This window comes from Patella vulgata, chromosome 1 (genome assembly GCF_932274485.2).
Source record: "Patella vulgata chromosome 1, xgPatVulg1.2, whole genome shotgun sequence".
Classification (NCBI taxonomy): Eukaryota; Metazoa; Mollusca; class Gastropoda; family Patellidae; genus Patella; species Patella vulgata.
In genome coordinates, this window is record NC_065879.2 from 73,972,816 (window position 1) to 73,994,372 (window position 21,557).

General features: G+C 33.5%; 1 protein-coding gene across 1 annotated transcript in view; it reads left to right on the forward strand.

Moving 5' to 3' along the window:
• The first annotated feature begins 221 nt into the window (after positions 1 to 221).
• Positions 222 to 21,557, forward strand: part of LOC126811800 (protein PHTF1) — a 29,204-nt gene continuing 7,868 nt past the window's right edge. Inside the window, exons 1-7 of the mRNA XM_050537720.2 lie at positions 222 to 324; positions 9,306 to 9,495; positions 17,641 to 17,697; positions 18,879 to 18,957; positions 20,021 to 20,117; positions 20,427 to 20,541; positions 20,990 to 21,111. Coding sequence (XP_050393677.1) covers positions 9,454 to 9,495; positions 17,641 to 17,697; positions 18,879 to 18,957; positions 20,021 to 20,117; positions 20,427 to 20,541; positions 20,990 to 21,111 — 512 coding nt within the window. The 5' untranslated portion in view covers positions 222 to 324; positions 9,306 to 9,453. The remainder of the gene's footprint in view (positions 325 to 9,305; positions 9,496 to 17,640; positions 17,698 to 18,878; positions 18,958 to 20,020; positions 20,118 to 20,426; positions 20,542 to 20,989; positions 21,112 to 21,557) is intronic.

Here is a 21,557-nt window from a genome sequence, read left to right on the forward strand (position 1 = left end):
GATCCATACGTGCAAGCGAATGATCTAAATAAATTGAACCATTTGTTAGTCCCGAAATGGCCTAGTTTGTGTCGAGTGGACATTAAACCCCATCTCTCTCTCTCCCCCCCCTCTCTCTCTCTCTCTCTCTCTCTCTCTGACCTTAATGAAGGAGACCTGAAGTACAAGTCTATCATGTGGTGCGCACTCTCTAGATTTGAAGAATACGAAAGGTAGGGTCAGTTCTGACGTACTAAATAAAAACATTGCATTGGACAACTCAGTTCGTTGTGAATTAATTTATAAAGAAAAAAGGAAAATTCAAATTTAGTTTACAACCCCTAGGTGAGTATTGAATGGAGGCTTTGAATATATCGCATTATTATGTAATATAATCTATTTTTATGTTAATTCTAGCTAACTACGAAATAAGAAAGGGGTTTCTTTTTTTTCCCCCTGCACTCAGCTGGCATTGTTTGACAGGCGAGTGTAAACCAATTATAGATCCAGTTGTAGACGTAGAGATCTGACGAGCCATCATTGTGGATTTTACAATAATATGATTATTATAGCTAGATCAAATATTTTTGTATGAAAAGAATCGGAATCGAAAAAATAAAAACAACGTAGGCTACATTTTTGCGCCGTTTCCATTCAACATCAGATTGTCTTACAACACAATGTCACCTAGTTATTCTGCTTGCTCACAAAACTAACGCTGTGATGAAATTTGCAATGCTGTTCTGAATTATTGTGAGGCATCCAACACAAGTTATTACACAAGCTATTACATGAATCCTAACTTAACACTTAAAATTTACAAAAATTTATTGATGCCTCGTCTTTTAACAAAATATAATTTAAACAGCTCGTATGTGGGAACTTGAACCGTATTGTACTGTACATGAATGATTATTCATACTCATGGGTGCTTTTGGGGAAAAATTTTGAGTGGCCATAGAAAAAGATGTTATATACTATAAAAGAACACAGGTAAAGCATTATTATTATTATCATAAGCCTTAAAAAAAACCCCCAAAACCTGTCAACAGATTTTACTGATTTGAAAAAGTTGAATTGTAAAATATTTACATATTATGAATACGTCATTTGTAAAAATATTAAATAAATTCCTTGAATGATACTAATAAATAATTGAAATGAAAACAGATTATAAAAAATTCATTATTACTTAAACATATATTATGCAAGAGCTATCTGTCTATTGCAGGTCTTTCTTTGGGCCTGAAATGTTATCTAAATTATTAATTAGACATTTAAATAATTAACTTATCCAGACCATAATCAACTCGAGATGGCATCGGTAGCCTGTGATCGTTAGAGGATTATGAGCCGATTTACTGCATAACTTTCCTTCAGGACCCTTATTCACGAAAACTTAAACTAAGTTACAACCGAAATTTTAAGAAATACTGCAACTTCATTGGATATATGCAAATTGATTTTACTGGTCAGCCAATCGAATTGCAGTATTTCTTAAAATTTCAATTGTATCTTAGTTTAAGTTTTCGTGAATAAGGGCCCTGGATTTAACGATTAAATGGATAATCAAGACTATGCTGTTTATCGTACTGACTTTAGTAATGATGATCAAGGCCAGCCGGAAATTTCAACTGCTTAGTTCTCGGTTCATAGTGAATCAATTTGAATGAAACTTTTAGCAAATTGCCTTTACATTATCTAGTTTTTAACTATTATAGTGATAACTGCCAACTTGTCCCATAATGTATCTTTAATATAGGCTACAGGTTATGTGCTTTACTCATGTTACATATTATGATATTTGTTACTCACGTTATAAATTTGTAGAATAAACTTAAGGGAGACAGAGAGAGAGAAATGGGGTTTAAAGTCCACCCGCCACAAACTGCTGTGTAATTTCGGGACTAACATATGGTTCAATTTATTTCAATGATTCGCTTGCGCATAGTGGTCTTTTGCAGTGGGAGGAAACCGGAGGACCTAGAGAAAACCCACAAGGTTGGACAGGCGACCCTACTCCTGGTCACTTACATGTACAAGTGAATTTTTGAAATAAAATTGAACCATGTAAGTCCCGAAATGATCTATTTTGTGTCGAGCAGCCTACCATATACTTTAACCCTTAATAATTTTTGTAAGATAAAGCCTTTGTTCGTGAAACCTTATAAACAGAATGCTGATGAGGATGGGCATATATATGTGTTGATGCCAGGAAGCCTACATATAAGTAATTGAAAAATTAAATTTCATAAATACATGTTCCTATGGTTTCTAGTAATGTCCTTAAAAAAATTGAATGACACTATAACGTAAAGAAAATGAAATGCATAGAAAATTGATGTTTAAACATAAAGAATAAAGCTGTGATGGAAGAGATCATTATTTATTAAAATAGAAAATATTGATTTTTTTATTTTTTAAATAGAAGACAACATTTTATTAACTATTACAAGTCAATATCTGCATGTACATATATTGTTAGGCTTAATAACAATACAATACTGTGGTATGAAAAGCCGTTAATTTTATATGCACACATTTTCATGTTGACGTATATTGTTGTTGCCTCTGTCCGTAGTCCGTCCACAATTTGTTTGTGGACACTCTACAGGTCACAATTCTTATGCGATTTTGACGAAACTTGAAATATAGGTTTATCTGCAGTAGATCTTGGTTCCTTTCGATATTGGCATGTATCGGATCGAAACTTCATGGATTATGGCCCCTGATTGTATGAAAAATCACCTTTTTAGCTTGTGGACACTCTAGAGATCACAATTTTCGTCTGATTTTGATGAAACTTGAAATGCATGTTTATAACCCAAAGATCTTATTTCCTTTCGATAACGGATATCGGATCATAACTTCCTGAATTATCGTCGCTCTAGAGGTCACAATTATTATTCAGTTTAAAAAAGGCTTATTCTCTATCCATCTCTTGCAAAGTGTGGGCTATCTTGTTAAAAGACGAGGCATCAATAAATTTTTGTAAATTTTAAGTGTTAAGTTAGGATTCATGTAATAGCTTGTGTAATAACTTATGTTGGATGCCTCACAATAATTCAGAACAGCATTGCAAATTTCATCACAGTGTTAGTTTTGTGAGCAAGCAGAATAACTAGGTGACATTGTGTTGTAAGACAACCGCTGGTTATATTGTTTTATGGAGCTGTCAAACAATTTCAACCAGGTTTTTGTTAGAATGACAATTTTTTATGATGTTTGTACATAAAATTCATTCTCAAGAAGTGAATGGAATTTTAAGAGCTTTGAACACTATGTATTACACTTTTATGAAACAATTCCTCTACTGCAGAAAAACAATTAAATCTACAGCACAGCTTTTATAATCATTATGCCTCAAGAGTTGATAAGAATTAAGATGAGCTTCACATGTAAGCTTTTATGGCATTGTTTTATGAAACTCTGCTTATTGTAATTCAGTTTAATTTGTTATACATGTACATGTATTTTATATTTGGTTAACTTCTATAAAAATCATTGCACTCTCTTCTGTACCATGGTGCACTGCATAGGACACATGTAGACGACTACTAATAAGGAACAGTACCCATGGGTGATTCATAAGCTCCAATGAAAATAAACAGTCAGACATTCATTTTTATTGGTACAATTTTATAGGAAGGCTATTAATTAGCTAGACAGGAGATTGAAGACAGTGTACATGTACATGTGTATATGGCTTTTAATTTATAGTTAATTGCATGAGGGAATGTAAATTTTAAGTGCCTATTCGGAAATATTTGGAAGTAACAACAGGTACCGTATATATTATGGTATATTCTTTTTCTATGGCCACTCAAAATTTTTCCCCAAAAGCACCCATGAGTATGAATAATCATTCATGTACAGTACAATACGGTTCAAGTTCCCACATACGAGCTGTTTAAATTATATTTTGTTAAAAGACGAGGCATCAATAAATTTTTGTAAATTTTAAGTGTTAAGTTAGGATTCATGTAATAGCTTGTGTAATAACTTGTGTTGGATGCCTCACAATAATTCAGAACAGCATTGCAAATTTCATCACAGCGTTAGTTTTGTGAGCAAGCAGAATAACTAGGTGACATTGTGTTGTAAGACAACCGCTGGTTATATTGTTTTATGGAGCTGTCAAACAATTTCAACCAGGTTTTTGTTAGAATGACAATTTTTTATGATGTTTGTACATAAAATTCATTCTCAAGAAGTGAATGGAATTTTAAGAGCTTTGAACACTATGTATTACACTTTTATGAAACAATTCCTCTACTGCAGAAAAACAATTAAATCTACAGCACAGCTTTTATAATCATTATGCCTCAAGAGTTGATAAGAATTAAGATGAGCTTCACATGTAAGCTTTTATGGCATTGTCTTATGAAACTCTGCTTATTGTAATTCAGTTTAATTTGTTATACATGTACATGTATTTTATATTTGGTTAACTTCTATAAAAATCATTGCACTCTCTTCTGTACCATGGTGCACTGCATAGGACACATGTAGACGACTACTAATAAGGAACAGTACCCATGGGTGATTCATAAGCTCCAATGAAAATAAACAGTCAGACATTCATTTTTATTGGTACAATTTTATAGGAAGGCTATTAATTAGCTAGACAGGAGATTGAAGACAGTGTACATGTACATGTGTATATGGCTTTTAATTTATAGTTAATTGCATGAGGGAATGTAAATTTTAAGTGCCTATTCGGAAATATTTGGAAGTAACAACAGGTACCGTATATATTATGGTATATTCTAAAGTAATTCAAAGACTTTTTGATAAGTCAACTACAGTAGTACACATGTATTAACTTTTAGGCATTTTTATCAAGAAGAGAAAAAAAATTAATAATGTATTCAAAACAATTTTAGACTTTGCTAAATTGATTGATCCCTGAACTTCTGAAGACCAAGGTAGGCTGTACAGAATCTTAAATGTCTCTATCTCAGCGATGGATTGACAAATCTGTCACAAGTTTTGAATGCAGTCTCATGAAACTGTTGGCCTATGTAGTCCAGTAAACCATGGAAAATCGAACATTATTTTTTAAACACCAATGAAGATCTCCAAAGTTCTAACGCCTCTTTAAAGGGCGTATGGGGCATTGATGAAGCCTTCACGAAAATGTGTCTAAAAAGCAATTTCAATTTGCAATTTCAAATATGGATAATATTGATCTAGAGGTTTAGCTCCTTTAAATTAAGAGATCAAATTTGGGATACAAATACAGTGTCTTACACAAAGATTTGCTGTCAAAAGAAAGTCTATGATTTATGATTTGACCATGTCCGGTTACACATCACCAGACAGGGACGACGATATGTTAGCTTTGTACTTTCTTCTCAAGAGAAGAAAACGAAGAACACACAGATGTGTATCAGTACACGAAATCATCCAGAGATGCAGTATGTATGGTGAATATCATCACCTAGTTCAGGAATTTTAGTTTCACCCATACAAGTTTGGGCAGTGTTTTAGGATGACAGAGCGCCAATATGACTACGTCCTTGGACTGACAGAAGACAACATTCCGAAAGAGGACTCAAACTTATGGAGAAACACTTTCCATCTGTCTGAGGTAAGTATTTTGTCCGTGTGGTACCTTTAAAGGAAAAGGTCAAACAATAACCATCAGATATATGACTTTCGACTTTGCACTCTGATTGGCTAATGAAAATCGTTCATGCATACTGTTCCCAAAAATTTGTTCTGGATCAGATACATGTACGTCACATGTATGACTTTTGACCTAGCACTTGAATTGGCTAATGAAAATCGTTCGTGCAAACTGTTCCCAAAAATTTGCTCTGACTGGAGGCAATCTCTGCGGTTTTCTGTGCAAACAAAAATTCTGTCGTGTTCGCCATCAGAATAAACATCTTCACTGAAATAGCAGTTAAGTAATCAAATGCATTTACTGTAATGTTCGCGCTCAGATAAATGGCCCTTTAGAATTGTAGATTTAATCAAATACTCTCAATGACGAAACCGAATATGACGCATGCATAAATTATAGTGAATAAAACCTACGATTGGTATCTAAACCAAATGACTACAAAAAAGTTTGTAGGATGATTTGACAAGAATTTGAATGAACGATTACAATGAAAACACAAGTACATATAGTTAGGTCACAACTGAGTTCACCTCAAATATTTATTCTAGATGTTGTTATTTCCCTCTACATGAATATAACCTTAAGTTTCTGGTTTATTCTGTCACACCCAGTGCTTATGTGTGTTATGTACTAATGATTGAAGAGTAAAAGTACTTTTAACTAAAAGGAACATATAAAAAAGCTAATGTGGATACCATGTATTGTAAAGGTCAGTCCAAACGAATGAATGGGAAATCTTACCCTTTTAAAATTTAGGACAAAGACAGCAAAGGGACATATTATAAAGCCAGGGCTGTCATTGTAGCTGTAATTGTACTGACTTCATTATCATTTTATTATGCATCCAGGTGTTAAACAGACAATGCAAGGGCTATAAGTATTGAATAGTCCAGATTTTGCATGGATGGCAAATGTGCAGCAACATTTTTTAGACAATGATTTCAGTTTTTAACGTGTTAAATGAAAATTTATTAATGTCATGTTCATTTTGGATGTTCAATAACATTTTATATCCCTACAGCTTTAAGATATTTCATTTAACAATTGTAATGTAAACCACAAATCTAAAATTAGTAAATGCTCACAACAAATGCCAAAATGAAAATTTAATTAAATAAACCTAGGGGGGGGAAATATATATTCAAGAGAGACATGATACTGTCATTTTATATTTTATTGCTAAGTAGTATTATGTTTGTATATTTGATGATTTTAGTGTCAAGGTTATTTTCATTGAAATTATTTATAAATATCCTCAAAGTCGTTGCTACACTAAATACCAATATTACACTTGATATGTAAGCTTGGTATTCGATTTCACAATAGTGTATGTAATTAAAAACTAAAAAGTTACAAAGAGGTGGATCTTCCACTGCGATTCTAGTAAAATAATAAAGCATAACAATCCACTTTGCAACAGACATAGAAATGAAATGGGTTTAACATCCTACTTTCTGAACCGTCTAGGCCAATGAAGATGGGCATACACCATGCAGTGTGCTACATGAGGGAAATTTTGTAGAATTCCAACTGAACATTGAAAAATCTCGACCGTTGCTGGGATTGCACCTGGGACGTCCCAGCTAGTGAACCAGCATCTTACCCACCAAACTACAAGTACACGTACCATATAGCTGTCAACAGAGAAAGAAGGCCAAAATTTCCAATGTGATGATGATATAGGCATATCATCTAATTCAAATTGTCTCAAAAAATTTGTTCCCTTTTGTGCAGGAAACTAGAATGTTAAACTTCATTTCATTTCGTATCTCTTATAAATTGCTGCTAGAATACTTTACAGTATACTTATAAATATATACCACCCAGAAGTTGCACATGTGATTTTCTGTAAATGAGAAACTGACATTAGCGTTTATGGGCCCTCATACATAAAATGCGCTTTTTGAAGATGTACTCCAGTGATTATTTCCTAGATTGTAAATGATTATAGAATTTAAAATAGATACATTGTTTCATTGAATCATAGTGATGGGTGACATGGTTTCATTAATAAATAGTACTGTATATGTAATTCAGGAAGTACTTACAAATAATTGTCAAGAATAGTTTTGATAAATATTAGGCCAATTAGGCCAAATTCATTTTGGAGAATAATTTGACTCGTGGAAATATTTATTATCTATAGATCTATGGTACGGTAATAATGTTTAACTTTTTGTTTCCAAATTATGAAATTAGAGCAGTAATAGAGCTACATGTACATATTTATATATTCTGTATATTCCTTACATGTATTTCATGATGTTTTTAAACACTCTATTGCATGGAATCATTATAACTGTTTTTATACACACAATATTTGATTGTTTACTTCCTTGTCATATCAGATCCCTTACTGACATGTGTAAGCTCTAATCAAATGCAACTATATAATCATGCTCGAGCACTGAAGCAAGGCTGTGGGCTAATGAAGCTTGATGGTTTTAGGGTTAAGATAATTCTCACACTGACAGGCAATGTTATTAAACATAAGGCAGTACCATGCAAGATATGCCCACATTTTGCAAGAGATGGACAGAGAGCAAGCCAGAATGTTACACTATCGAAAGGAATCAAGATCTTTGGGATATAAACATATATTTTAAGTTTCATCAAAATCAGATAACAACTGTGACGTCTAGAAGGTTCTTAAACTAGAAACATGATTTTTCGTACAATCAGGGCCATAATCCAAGAAGTTATACAGTCCGATATGATCTGATCTATTATTGAAAGGAACCAAGATCTTTGGGATATAATCGAATAAAAATTGTGACCATTTGTGTACAGGGGATCGGCCATTTAGTCTCAATTCGAACTCAATGGTTTTTGGAATATTGGATTGTTTTTAAAATTTTGACTTGATTTTTTGTACAATCAGGGGTCATAATCCAGAAGTTATGATTCGACATGTATCATTATCAAAAGGAATCGAGATCTTTCGGTTATAAACATACATTTTCAGTTTCATCAAGATTAGATAAAAATTGTGACCTCCTGATACATGCCAATATCAAAAGGAATCAAGATCTTTGGGATATAAACCTATCTTTTAAGTTTAATCAGAATCAGATAAAAATTGTGACAAAATATTAACGAAAAGACTCATGGACGGACAGGGGTGACAACAATATACATGTATGTCCACATGAAAATGTGGGCGTATAAAGAATCAAGCACAATTGATCATAACCACAACAAGAGAAACTGTCAAACTCAAGTATTTTTTGGGGTTTTTTTCAAGTGGGGATTAATTCCTACTTCTCTGTACCAACTGGCCTAATGAAGAAGGACACACACCAACCAGAGTGCCATGAGGGAAAGTTTGCTTAAGTACTCTTCAACAAATTCCCAAGGTCAATGGTTGTTTTACGTGGCAGGTGGACCTCAGTTATTCAGAATGACTAGCCACTTTTTCCATGTTCTGCACCACTGACAGGGGGAAACAGGATGGATAAACTGGAGCAACTTTCTTGACCAACAAAGAGATCAAACCCAGGACCTCCAGGCTAGTGAGCAAACATCATATCACTCACTGCATAACTGTCACTGCTGGTGGGTTAAATGTAAAACGGATAAAACTTTTGACATGCAGACTAAGTCTGGTTGGCTAAAATCCCTGTTTCAGCAACTGCAATATTTAGATTGGTTTTTTTTCATAAAACTTAAAAACAATTTTTTTTTTTTTTTACAGATATATACATGTTCGAAACAAAAGATTGATAGACTTGGGAGATGTTAATTCAAAATTTGCTAAATTAATGCCAATTGTTTGAATAGAAAAATTTGTTAAAGAATTAAAAGATAGAGTACAGAAAGCTCCTGGTGAATTTTGATGAGGAATGGACAGAGTCCATGATTCTATAGCCTGGTATCAAAAGCAGGTATGGTTACTTTTAATTTCCCACCACCCCACCCCCATTCAGATGACTGGTTTTGGATATGTCAGTAAAACATATTTTCTCAATTACTCAATGGTGAAGTTATGTCCAATCTCAAAGGAATATATCTTTAAGCTTATAATTGAACTAAATAAGTTTACTGATAAAATCGGTTATCTTTACGCATTTAATGGTCACTGACTTTACTTATATAAATCTATGAAGTATGAATGCATGGGAAAATCTGAGATATTTTCATATATATGTAATGATATGTTTTTAAATATTTAAGAAAGATTCATTGATTTAGGAAAAATCATATTCTGGGCTTCTAGAAGCACTGAATGATACAGTAGTTTTTTTTAATCATTTGATAAATAGATCAACATGCATGAAGTCCTAAAAATAGCCACAATGTAACTGTTGTATGTAAACTTGTGATGCTATTTATGGTAACAACCACTTGCGGTGATCATGATGCAATCATACCACAGGTATTTATGGCTTGTACTAGTGGCAAAGGATATTTAAAGGGAAAATATACATGTACATTCAAAATGAAATATTCTATAAATCATAAATTGAGACTTCTGCTTATGATTAAGTCAGTCGGCTCACACTAATTTTAGGACATCTATATATATGTAAATGTGGCCCGGATATTTTCTGATTGATTGAAAAGGGGTGTTGCAAAACTAGCCTACTTTTGATAGAGAAATAAAAAAAAAGTTTATAAAGAATTATGAAAATATTTTAAAACTATTTTAATGTAGCTAAACAGCTTGATCACCCATTAGTGGCAGGCATTTATCGTCTGCTACTATCATTCGAGTGTACCAGCAAGGACATTGTCTTTTGCTGGCTCCCCAGTCATATGGATATCAAAGGGAACGATCAAGCAGACTCGGCTGCCAAGTCTGCCTTAGATCTTCCCATATCTGAATTTTTAACGCCATATAAAGATTTTAAATTTATTATAAATAATTTCATTTATGGCCGCTGGCAACGGTCTTGGGATCTTGCACGCACAAATAAACTTCATCACATTAAGCCTCTTTTAGGAGATTGGCCAAGCTCCTATAGAACTAACAGGAGAGATGAAGTTGTTTTGTGTCGCTCTCGCATTGGTCATACTTTTTTAACTCATATTTTCATTTTAAAGCGAGAGCCTCAACCAGAATGTGAACACTGTCATCTTCCTTTGACAGTTAAGCACATTTTGATTGAGTGCAAGCATTTCAAGGATATTAGATCGAATTTTTACCGTTGTCAGTTACTACAGCACATGTTTGCCCAAACGGGTTTATATGGTAAAGTGTTAGACTTTTTAAAGGAGACAGGTTTTTATAATAAATTTTAATTGTATATATATCATTTTATTTTTGTATTTAATATTTATATGCATAAAAGTTGTATTTTATTTTTAATTTTATTAACTGTGATATTGTTTTTATTTATGCATATAATGTTTTTCTGTGATATAGTTTAGCCTGTCTTGTGATTTTCACCATATGTTTGGCGCAATATAGCCCGGATGGAGCTGACGTGCCATAAAACCACATTTCATTCATTCATTCATTAATGTAGCTAAGTCTGTAACTCAATATCATCCAAAATCTTCGACATTGAAAACACAAATTTTTTTGCAATTGAAATCAGCATTGGTGTTGTGATCTTACCTGGAAAAGATGGGCTTCTGATATCCAATATTTAAGACAAAATAAACATTTTACCATTGGTACACGAATCGTGTACCATAATGCGTTGCAGCGCCATTTGTAAGGTGCTCAAAGAATGAGGCTAGACATACTCCACAAGTCATGTCAAACGGTGATATCATATTCTTATTTGGAGAGCATGCACAATAAATAATATCGGTGTTGACTGGAATAACCAGACGCTAGAAACTGACTTGCGGTTGAGACTTCTGGCGTATTTCGCCGAACATAACTGATGACAATTCACAGTAAAACGAACACGATTGAATGTAAAACAGTTTATATAAATTCATATTACATTATTATATGTGTTGCGACCCATTTTGTGCCAATTTCTAGGTCCAAAATATTAGCGATTTAGCTCCTTTAATGTTTCCATACTTTTTTTTACTAATTTGAAATTTACAAATGAGTCAAATTTATGCTGGAGCCATTTTATTCGAAATTATTTCCCATTAGGATTTAGGCCTGGATAACCATTGCATAATGACGGCAAATTTCAGGCATATCGCTAAGACATCTACAGTGGAAAATACTTTAATGAAATATCATTTAGTTTCAATTTTGATGCTGTGTTTACAACATGTAAATGATATTGACTTTCTGTTGAATGAGAAAGGTTACAACTTACATGTACTGGTACATATAATATGCACATAATTATAACTTAATCCATATGAATTTATATTTATATAGAAATATCTTTAGAGAGTCAGTTAGTTAATCACTTCAAATAAAAATAAGCCTAATGTCTCTTTAATACACTATACAAATGTAGATTACATAAATCTGTTCAATGTTACAATGACTTTAATAAGATAGAAACAGATTTGTCATTGACAATTCTCAGTATAGAATCTGTCTTACAAGTTTGATATACATTTCAACTAAGGTCACACACACAGTATGTGGAGGTAATCAGGTACATATAACTGAAGTAAAAAATAAAGCAAATAAAAACACTACTATTAAGCCAGGTATACCAATCCCCAGTCACATTATTTATGAATTACATCAAACATTAACAAAATAAGTATTGAGGCATGTACCCTGTAGACTGTAAATAAATGTGACAAGAAAATGAAGTGTTATAGTTATCAGGAAATAAGGAGAGTAACATTCATGTAAGGTAGTCTATATCATGTGACCATAATTTCTTCTTAGAAGCAATAAAAAAGTACTAAAAAAAATGTTTTTAAACAGGCTAAGTTACATCAAGATGTTCTTTAACTGTTCATGTACCCTATCACAGTGGCATCAATTTCATTGCACATCTGTTAAAATGTAATATTAACAAGAAAGAGTAAATGAGTATGTGGTACATTATGGATGGGCGATGTTTTGATATTTTGTATATATCCTTCTATTAATCTATATATCATGTCAAAAAAATAGTGACATTATTGTCACTAATATCGCCTTCGAAAAATATTGCAGTGTTAAAGGAGCTAAATCGCTAATATTTGGGACAGGAGAAATTGACACAAATAGGTTGCAACGCATATAATAATGTAATATGAATGTATATAAACTGATTTACATTCAATTGTTTGCGTTTTGATTCTAATTTCAAATCAGTTATGTTCGATGAAATACGCCAGAAGTCTCATGCTCTCTAGACAAGAATATAGAGTCACTGTTTGACATGACTGGTGGAATATGTCCAGCCTCATTCTTCGAGTCCCTTGTTACAAATGGCGCTGAAACGCATTATATAAAATGTTTATTTTGTTTGAAATTGGATATCAGAAGCCCATCTTTTCCCTGTAAGATCACAACATCAATGTTTATTTAAATTGACAAATAAATCGTGTTTTCATTGTTGAAGACTTAAATATTGGATATCAGAAGCCTGTCTTTTCCCTGTACGGTCACAACATCAATGTTGATTTAAATTGACAAATAATTCGTGTTTTCAATGTTGAAGACTTTGGATAATATTGAGTTAAAGACTTTTAACTCCCTGTATACTTTCCCAGATACAGTATCATATGGTACCGCAATAGCTGAAATTATTATTGCTTTTCGTAACTTATATATGTTCCCAAAATGCGTATCTAAAAAAGAAGATATCACCCATCGGTATGGTACATGTACTGTCTAACCACCCCTGCCAATGCAATGTGTTATGTTGACGACTAACAAAGGATTAAACCCCTACAATTGTGTAGTTCAATCTTGTTATTTAATACAGATGTATCTCTCTGATGGCTTGTTACTATGTTATCATTGACTGCAAATGTATGTAATAATAACATTGATTTTCTGTCAGTCTTTCATATAAACTGTAGCTATATATTATAATTAATTTTACATACATCAGCCACCATTCATGATGTACATGTAAATACAACTAATTAGTCAACATTTAGATAACATTTTTATACGCCCACATTTTCATGTGGATGTATATTGTTGGCGCCCTGTCCGTCCAGACGTCTGCCCGTCCACAATTTGTATGTGGACACTCTACAGGTCACAATTTTCATCTGATATTGGCATGTATTGGACCATAACTTCATGGATTATGGCCCAGGATTGTACAAAAAAATCACATTTTTAGCTTGTGGATCCTGTAAAGGTCACAATTTTTATCTGATTTTAAAAACTGTTTAAATATATCATCGTTACACCATATTGAAGGTTGAGTTCGAATTTTGGGAAAATCAAAATGAAACTGTCCGACAAATTTGCCGCTCCTTGTAAGCGAATAGTGTAATACGAAGGCTGTGGACCCTCTAGAGGTTACAATTTGTGTCTGATTTTGATGCAACTATCTCAGTGCCTTTCCATATTTGCGCATTTCAGACCATAACTTCCTGATTATGGCCCCTGATTGTATGAAAAATCACATTTTTTTTGGGAGCTTGTTCTTGTTGTCTATCTATTTCTTGCAAAATGTGGATGTATCTTGCATGGCAACCGCTGGTTACCATTTTATTTTCAGTCCTGATTAAATATTTATCAATGAGATTCTTGATGCTATATTTGTCATGCAAGTTAAGAGTTCTATCTCTCTATTTGTGGATGTTGCATGATATTAAATGCCAGCTGATAGTTGTAGGTTCAAAGCCAAACCCATGTATTTGCCAGTAGTTAGGTAGGGAAAGTTGCAGCAATTATAATTAATCCATGGTCTAATCTTGTCTGTCTGCATTAGCCCAGTCAGTGCAGAAAAGTAGGATGTTAAACCCATTTCATTTCATTTTTAATGTTCTAAATTTTAAAGTTATATACTCTTCAAAAAAGTAAGGGATATTGAAATTCAAATACCTATGCAGGTTGTGATATGATAAATAGTCATGGACACTTGGCATACTTTGAGAGTATGTACACAGATGAAGAACTTATCGCCCCAACAGAACCACTGAGCTGCACGTGTGACATCTAACATGCAATAGCGCCATACACGTGGGAGGGGTTCATTGTCAAATTTTACACTTCAAGCAATTGTTGATGAAAACTGCTACGTGCTGGTTTATCCAATCTATGTTTGCTTTCCTATCGGTTCTTGCGCAAGATTTACTGTTTAGCTTATCTTTGCTTTAGTGTGTTACGTTTAATTTGCAATGAGACGTCCTCAACGTGATGAACGTCTACTTGCTATTGGCAGGCTTCAAATGGGTTCTACACAGCGAGCAGTAGCCAACATGCTTAATGTGTCACAGTCTGTGATCAGCAGACTGTGGAACCGGTACCAACAAACACACAATGCTGATGATAGACCTCGTTCAGGTCGTCCTAGAGCCACTACACAAGCCCAGGATCGATACTTTTGTACACAGGTCCTGCAAAATCGAGGACAAACGGCCAATAAGCTTTCTGTAAACTTGTACCAAGTTACAGGAATTCAAATTACACCCCAAACAATTAGAAATCGGCTACATGCAGCTCATTTGCAAGCGCGATGATCACATGTTGTGCCTACATTAAGTCACCAGCACATGGCAAACAGGCGTCAATGGTGCAGGCAGCGTAGAAATTGGGGTAATCGTCAATGGGTGCGTGTACATGTAATGTTCTCAGATGAGCCCAGATTTACTCTGGATTTGACAGTGTATATCATTGCGAGTGAAATGGGGCCGTCAGATAAGCCGCCCATATGAACTGTTTATGTTCATGTGTAGGCAATTGGCCTGTTATTAACATACACTGGTTACCTCTAATAAAAACAGCAGTGCATTTCTGCAGTTTTCTATTGTTTCTGAATATCCCCTAGTTTTTTTGAAGAGTATATACTTGCACTGTACATGGTGGCATATATATGAAGATATAATATACAGTATTAACAAATAGTGCAAGTTTTTCAAACTTTATTTTATCAAAATGGACTATCAGAATGGCTGTCATACACTACAGTCCAAAAAACACAGGAGCTAAATCGCTGCATGTATTTTTTGGCACCTAGAACTGGACACAAATGTGTCCCAACACATATAATAATGTAATATGAATGTATATAATCTTTAAGTGGCATTTAGTGAATGTATATAAACTGCTTTATATTCAGCTGTTTCTGTTTTTACTGGTGTCTGGTTATTCCTATCTACAATGGTAGTATTCTTGTGTGGGATTTGTTTAGCCTCGTTCTTCGAGTCGCTTCATTACAAATGGTGCTCGAAAGCAGTCTGGCACACATTTTGTGTGCCAATTTTAAAATTTTTAATTTGTCTTAAATATTGGATATCAGAAGCCAATCTTTTCACAGTAAGATTCCCCGAAAAACACTCGTATACAGGACAAAAATGTAAAAGTTCCCCTAATCAACAGCCCGACGATTAGGAATTTATGCACGCGTGATGTCAAAGGTCACACGCGAACATTGAGCGCTTGATGTTGATAAACTTTATGAAGAGTTAGACGTACAACACTTTCTGAGATAAAAATGACGGAAAAAGACGCGGGTAGTGAATAATCTGAGAATTTAATTAGGATTCGATATTTGTAATAAATAGTAAGCGATTAAAGACAGCATCGTCTTATGTATGCAATGAAGCAAAATTATGGCAAATTAATTAGTTTGAATATGTTTTTAAAGTTATAACAGCTAGGATTACAGATTGCTGAACAACTTTGGTTAAGTGGACTAGCCCTTACATGGTTCCGGTTATACCTTGAAAACCATACACAGACAGTTGTTATCAAAGGTTCCCCATCCAACTAAACAGTTTTAAAGTATGGCATGCCTTAGGGTTCCATTCTGGGTCCTTTATTATTTACTACATACACAACATCTTTAGGAAATTTGTCACTCGTAAACACAGTCTTTACTACAATTTACATGCTGACGACACTCAAATTTATATAGTTTTTGAGCCTTCTTCTGAACCATCTGAGATGTGCAAAATTGAGGCCTGTTTATTAAATTTATTTAAACTCAGTGATGACAAAACAGAAATAATGAACGTCGGCAGCAGCAGCAACTACTTAAATCTTAAACAGAAAACTATCAAACTGGCAATATCTCTATTACACTCAACAGATTATGTAAAAATTCTTGGTGTTTATTTTGACTCTAATCTGGACATGAACTGAATAGAGAAATTGCGGCCATGTGTAAAAGTTTTAATTTTCAGATTTTTAATATTGAAAAAATTAGATCTTTCATTGATAGTGACACAACTAAAATGCTGGTAAACACTATAGTTACATCAAGACTCAACTACTGTAATTCACTTTTGTACAATCTACTTGAAAATAAAATTAAACAACTTCAGAAACTTCAAAGTAAAGCAGCCCGGATCATAACCAAGACTAAACCAAATGAATACATGGCACCAATTCTGAAGGATCTCCATTGGCTTCCAGTCCGTCAACATATTCTGCTCTAAATGACGATTCTTCACCTCAATACCTTGAGACCTTCTCAACACCAAAATAAACCTTACAGAACCCTTAGATCACAACCAGACAATCTCTTAATTAAGCCCTTTTCAAAAATCAACTCTGGTGATAGATCATTCACAATTGGTGCTCCGAATTTATGGAATTCAATATCAAACGAAACCAAAAATCATAATCAGACAACCTCTTAATTAAGCCCTTTTCAAAAATCTACTCTGGTGATAGATCGATTGCAATTTTTAATCAAATATACAACTGATTAAATACGGTTCTAGTTGTGCTTGTGTCAGACTTTTACCATGTGTACTAAATATAATGTTCTCTGTTTTTTGTTTATGTCTTTTTTATGGATGAATGTGTTGTGATTGTTGTAATTTTATATTAGTTGTACTATGTAAAGCGCATGAGTTGAATTGTTGGCGCTATATAATTATTATTATTATTAAATTACGATAGACAACTATGGCATCAATCCCCATTTATATTACATATATATGTTGGGTATTGCATTTAAAGGTTTTTTGGTCTCAGTTCTTTTCGGTTTTATTATGTTGTGATTAAATGCATATATTAAATTATTTTACAGATTGGTTCATATGATAAACAGTTATGGGAACAGTCAGTAGAACGGAAACTACAGAGGGTGAGTCCCTAATTTGAACAAACTAAAATAACCAATAACTCAAAACCCTCTTAAAGATACTTTCCCAGAAAAGTATTTATCGGGTGGTTCTTTCCAATAAAAGTATGTCCAATTTGGTATATATGGAAAGTATAGACACCCAATCTTACTAGAAAAATACTGGATTACCCGAAAAAAGCCAAAGGGGCAAGCACTGGGCAAAATTGTCATGGTATTATTAACTGGCAACCCGACTGTTATCTGCCAGCTTGTTGTGTGCCAACTTGTTATTTCTTGATCAAATGGTTAGGCGGTTTTGGGAACATTGACTGATTGAGGGGTGTCAACGTACAAAAGACTCTGCAAATAAACGGCGGAAAAAGAAGTTGACAGAAATAATAAAGAATTTACTTAGGCCTCAATATGTATGTATGGTAAATGGACAGTAAGTAAATGATAAATACATTCTGAAAAATGAACCCTCCCACAATGAAGCTGAGCTGACAGACATTGCATCTAACAACAGCTTACTTATAGCTATATGGGGGAATTCAAGCAAATTTTTGATAGATTGGTTACTTTGAATATGTTTTTAGTCCAAATATATCATCAAATCACAAAGTTTGTACGCGGGAATGTATCTTTAATACAAGAATCTGACTTTTCAAAAGAGTACATGAATGTCTGATATAGATGTATATACCAACCTTTCTGAGATATGATGTTGATCAGGCTGTATTGATGAACCGATTATATTAGGCACGTCAAGATGAACATTGGCAATTAACAATTACTATTAGCTCTTCTATAGAAACAAGGGGATCTTTTTTTTTCTTATGCACTTTTTTTATAAAGTTATATATAAGCTGGGGGGTTGGATGGCCGAATGGTTAGTGCGTGCGCATTGTATCATAAGGCCTGTCATTGAGTCAACTGGCATGGTTTCGATTCCCCAGTTGTCTTTGACAAGGAGTAAGGTCGCCTGTCCAGCCTCATGGGTTTTCTCCCTGTTCTACTTGTTTCAAATTATTGAAATAAAATTGAACCATATGTTAGTCTCGAAATGAACTAGTTTGTGTTGAGTGGACGCTAAACCCCATATCTCTCTCTCTCTATATAAATATAAGCCTATTTTAAGTTTGATTGTTTGGATACATTCTCTACCCATGTATTCATTGTTATATTTTTAATTTCCTATTCAGGCACCAGCTAACGTTCACCATGCACCTAGAAAGAGTGTTCGTGTTAAAACTGAGTTTATTGATGTTGATTTAATTAGAGGCAAGTATATTTTAGTAGCACTTTCCGTCATCTAGGCCTTGAACAATTAATGTTGGAGTTGTAAGTCAGTTAGGTACATGATCAATAAAACCCTATCTTGGAATCATAATAATATGTAAATGTATATATAGGGAATATAAGTAAAATTTATAAAATGGCCTGACGAATCATTTCAACACGATGAAAGTACTAGCCAGAAATTGAATTTTTTTTCTCAAATACAGTAGACTCCGCATACAACGGACAACACTTATAACGGACACAACAGTTTGGTTCCGATTTTTGTAATAGAAATTTCTTATTTTCAAAGTCTTTTATAGCGGACACTGTATAACGGACAATCGTTTATAACGGACGATTTTCATCGGTCCCTAATCGACAGATCAATGTAAAAGTCCATTTTTATAACGGACTCTCGAATAAGCAGAACAAAATGATGATATTACAGATTTTATTATCGGTGACCGGAATACTTTTCCCAGAAAATATCCATACTGATTTTATGGGAAACATGACTTTTATGTAAATACATGTATGTTCTGTACATTCTGCATATGATAAATGTTGTTATTTCAATATGATAATTACCTTCTGGTCTCGAATTCAGGGTCGATGGCAGATTTTTTGTATAACGGACACCATTTATAACGGACGATTTCTTCCGGTCCTGAAGTGTCCATTATATGCGAAGTCTGTTGTACTTAAATTTTACGCCTTTTTTTAAAATGAGAGTTAGATCATTGGATATTATTTACTTATTTACTTCATTGTGTTATTTATTTCAGATTTCTTGGAAATTAATAAGTCGTAGTATGTTATGGATGACTCGCTCTATTATCAATGTAAAATGTGTTTCCATTAAGAACTCAATGTACACGTATTGAAATAGTAGTAAATTTATAAAATTATAGTTTTAGACAATTTCCTGTTCATTGTTCATTATTTCCTTTTCCCACCATTTCTTTCCACTTGAAGAGGATATTTCCTGACTAGTACATAACTTTACCTTGCACTATCCTTACCTTTCCATCTTTAATGACCATTTTTGTTGTTGTTCACTCAGGTTCTACATTTTCTAAAACCAAGCCACAAGCACCATGGACGTATATCACCAGAAAAGCTATAATACGAGTTTTTCTTCTTCCATTCTGTTACAGATGGTAAGATATTCTGCAATGCTGTTTACTTTTTAATTGCACATACAGGGATAATATTAGAAAGTAAATTGACAGATCCTGAGAAGACAGTTTGTAAAATTTTATTTTGCTGAAATCATTTGTGTGAAATAGTATTCTTACCTCTTAAAGGATCAATGTGTTTATGAAAGTCAAAATAGTTTCCTGAAATTTGAAATTGGATTTTGAAGTGTTGTTTTTCAGTAATATGGGGCTTTATAAATTAATAAGAATACATCAATTTTAAGGACCAATCATTGTGAAATTGAACTACCTTGGTGTGTTTTATTTTAGGTGGATACAACAAACATCAGCCTATTTTTTCGCCATGTTGTTCCTCCTGTACTGTTCCCAAGTTTTCACTCTATTTATTTACTATGGAAACAGCGGAGAAGCCATTGTACAGGATGTAAGTTGATTTTATGTTCCTTGTTTGTTACTTTACAAGATCTTGCTTGATTTACTTGTCCAAAAATTAAGATAAATCTATGCTCTTTTTTAATGTGGATGTATATTGTCATCACTCATGTCTACCCGTTGGTCTGTTCACATTTCATTTTATGTTAGCCCAATAGAGGCTACAATAGTCAATATATCATATGATATGGGTTTTCAATCTGATTGTTCGTCACTATTTTTTGATGATTACTTCCAGCGTTATGCCCCTTTATTATGAAATATTGTTAACACTCTATACACTTTAATTATTGACCCATTTTCCTATGGAAATTAAGGAAGGACCCTGTTAATTTTCAATGATATTCGATAAATAGGTTATTATCTGATCTTTTTTAAATTGTTACAAGTCATTGGTGTATGTTTTATTGCCAGACAACCATGTTTATATTATTTTGCAGGAGTTAACAGTGTCAGAAGTATTTTTTCCAATCATCATTACATTTATATTGGGTTTAATCCACTCACAGACAGTTTTATCACATTACTCACATAAACCTCCTGTTAGAGACATCAAACTCAGGTACTTTTATTATAGTAAAACACTTTCTCTGGTTCCTGTAGACTGACCTTCTGTCTATGGTTGAAACTAATAGTTATCTCATGATACTGAACTCATCTTTTGTTCTTATAGTGGATTGAGGAGGAAAAAATCGAATTTCAATTCTCCTTAATGATTGACATTTCACATGAGTCACTGATTGATTTGGACCAGATCTGGACAAAAGGCACCAACCTGACCGTGGTATGAAAAATTGAACCATAAAAATGAAAAAACGCAGTATTGATAATATATCGTCTGCAGAGAATGCTACAACAAATGTATTTTTGTAAATACTGAACAGAATTGAACCATTTTTGGACTGATATTACATTTATAGTTCAACTTTCACAAAATTGTAATTTGCAGGATATACAAAATCCTCGAATGACCAAAGTATAATTTAGTTAGATTAGCTTTATAAATGT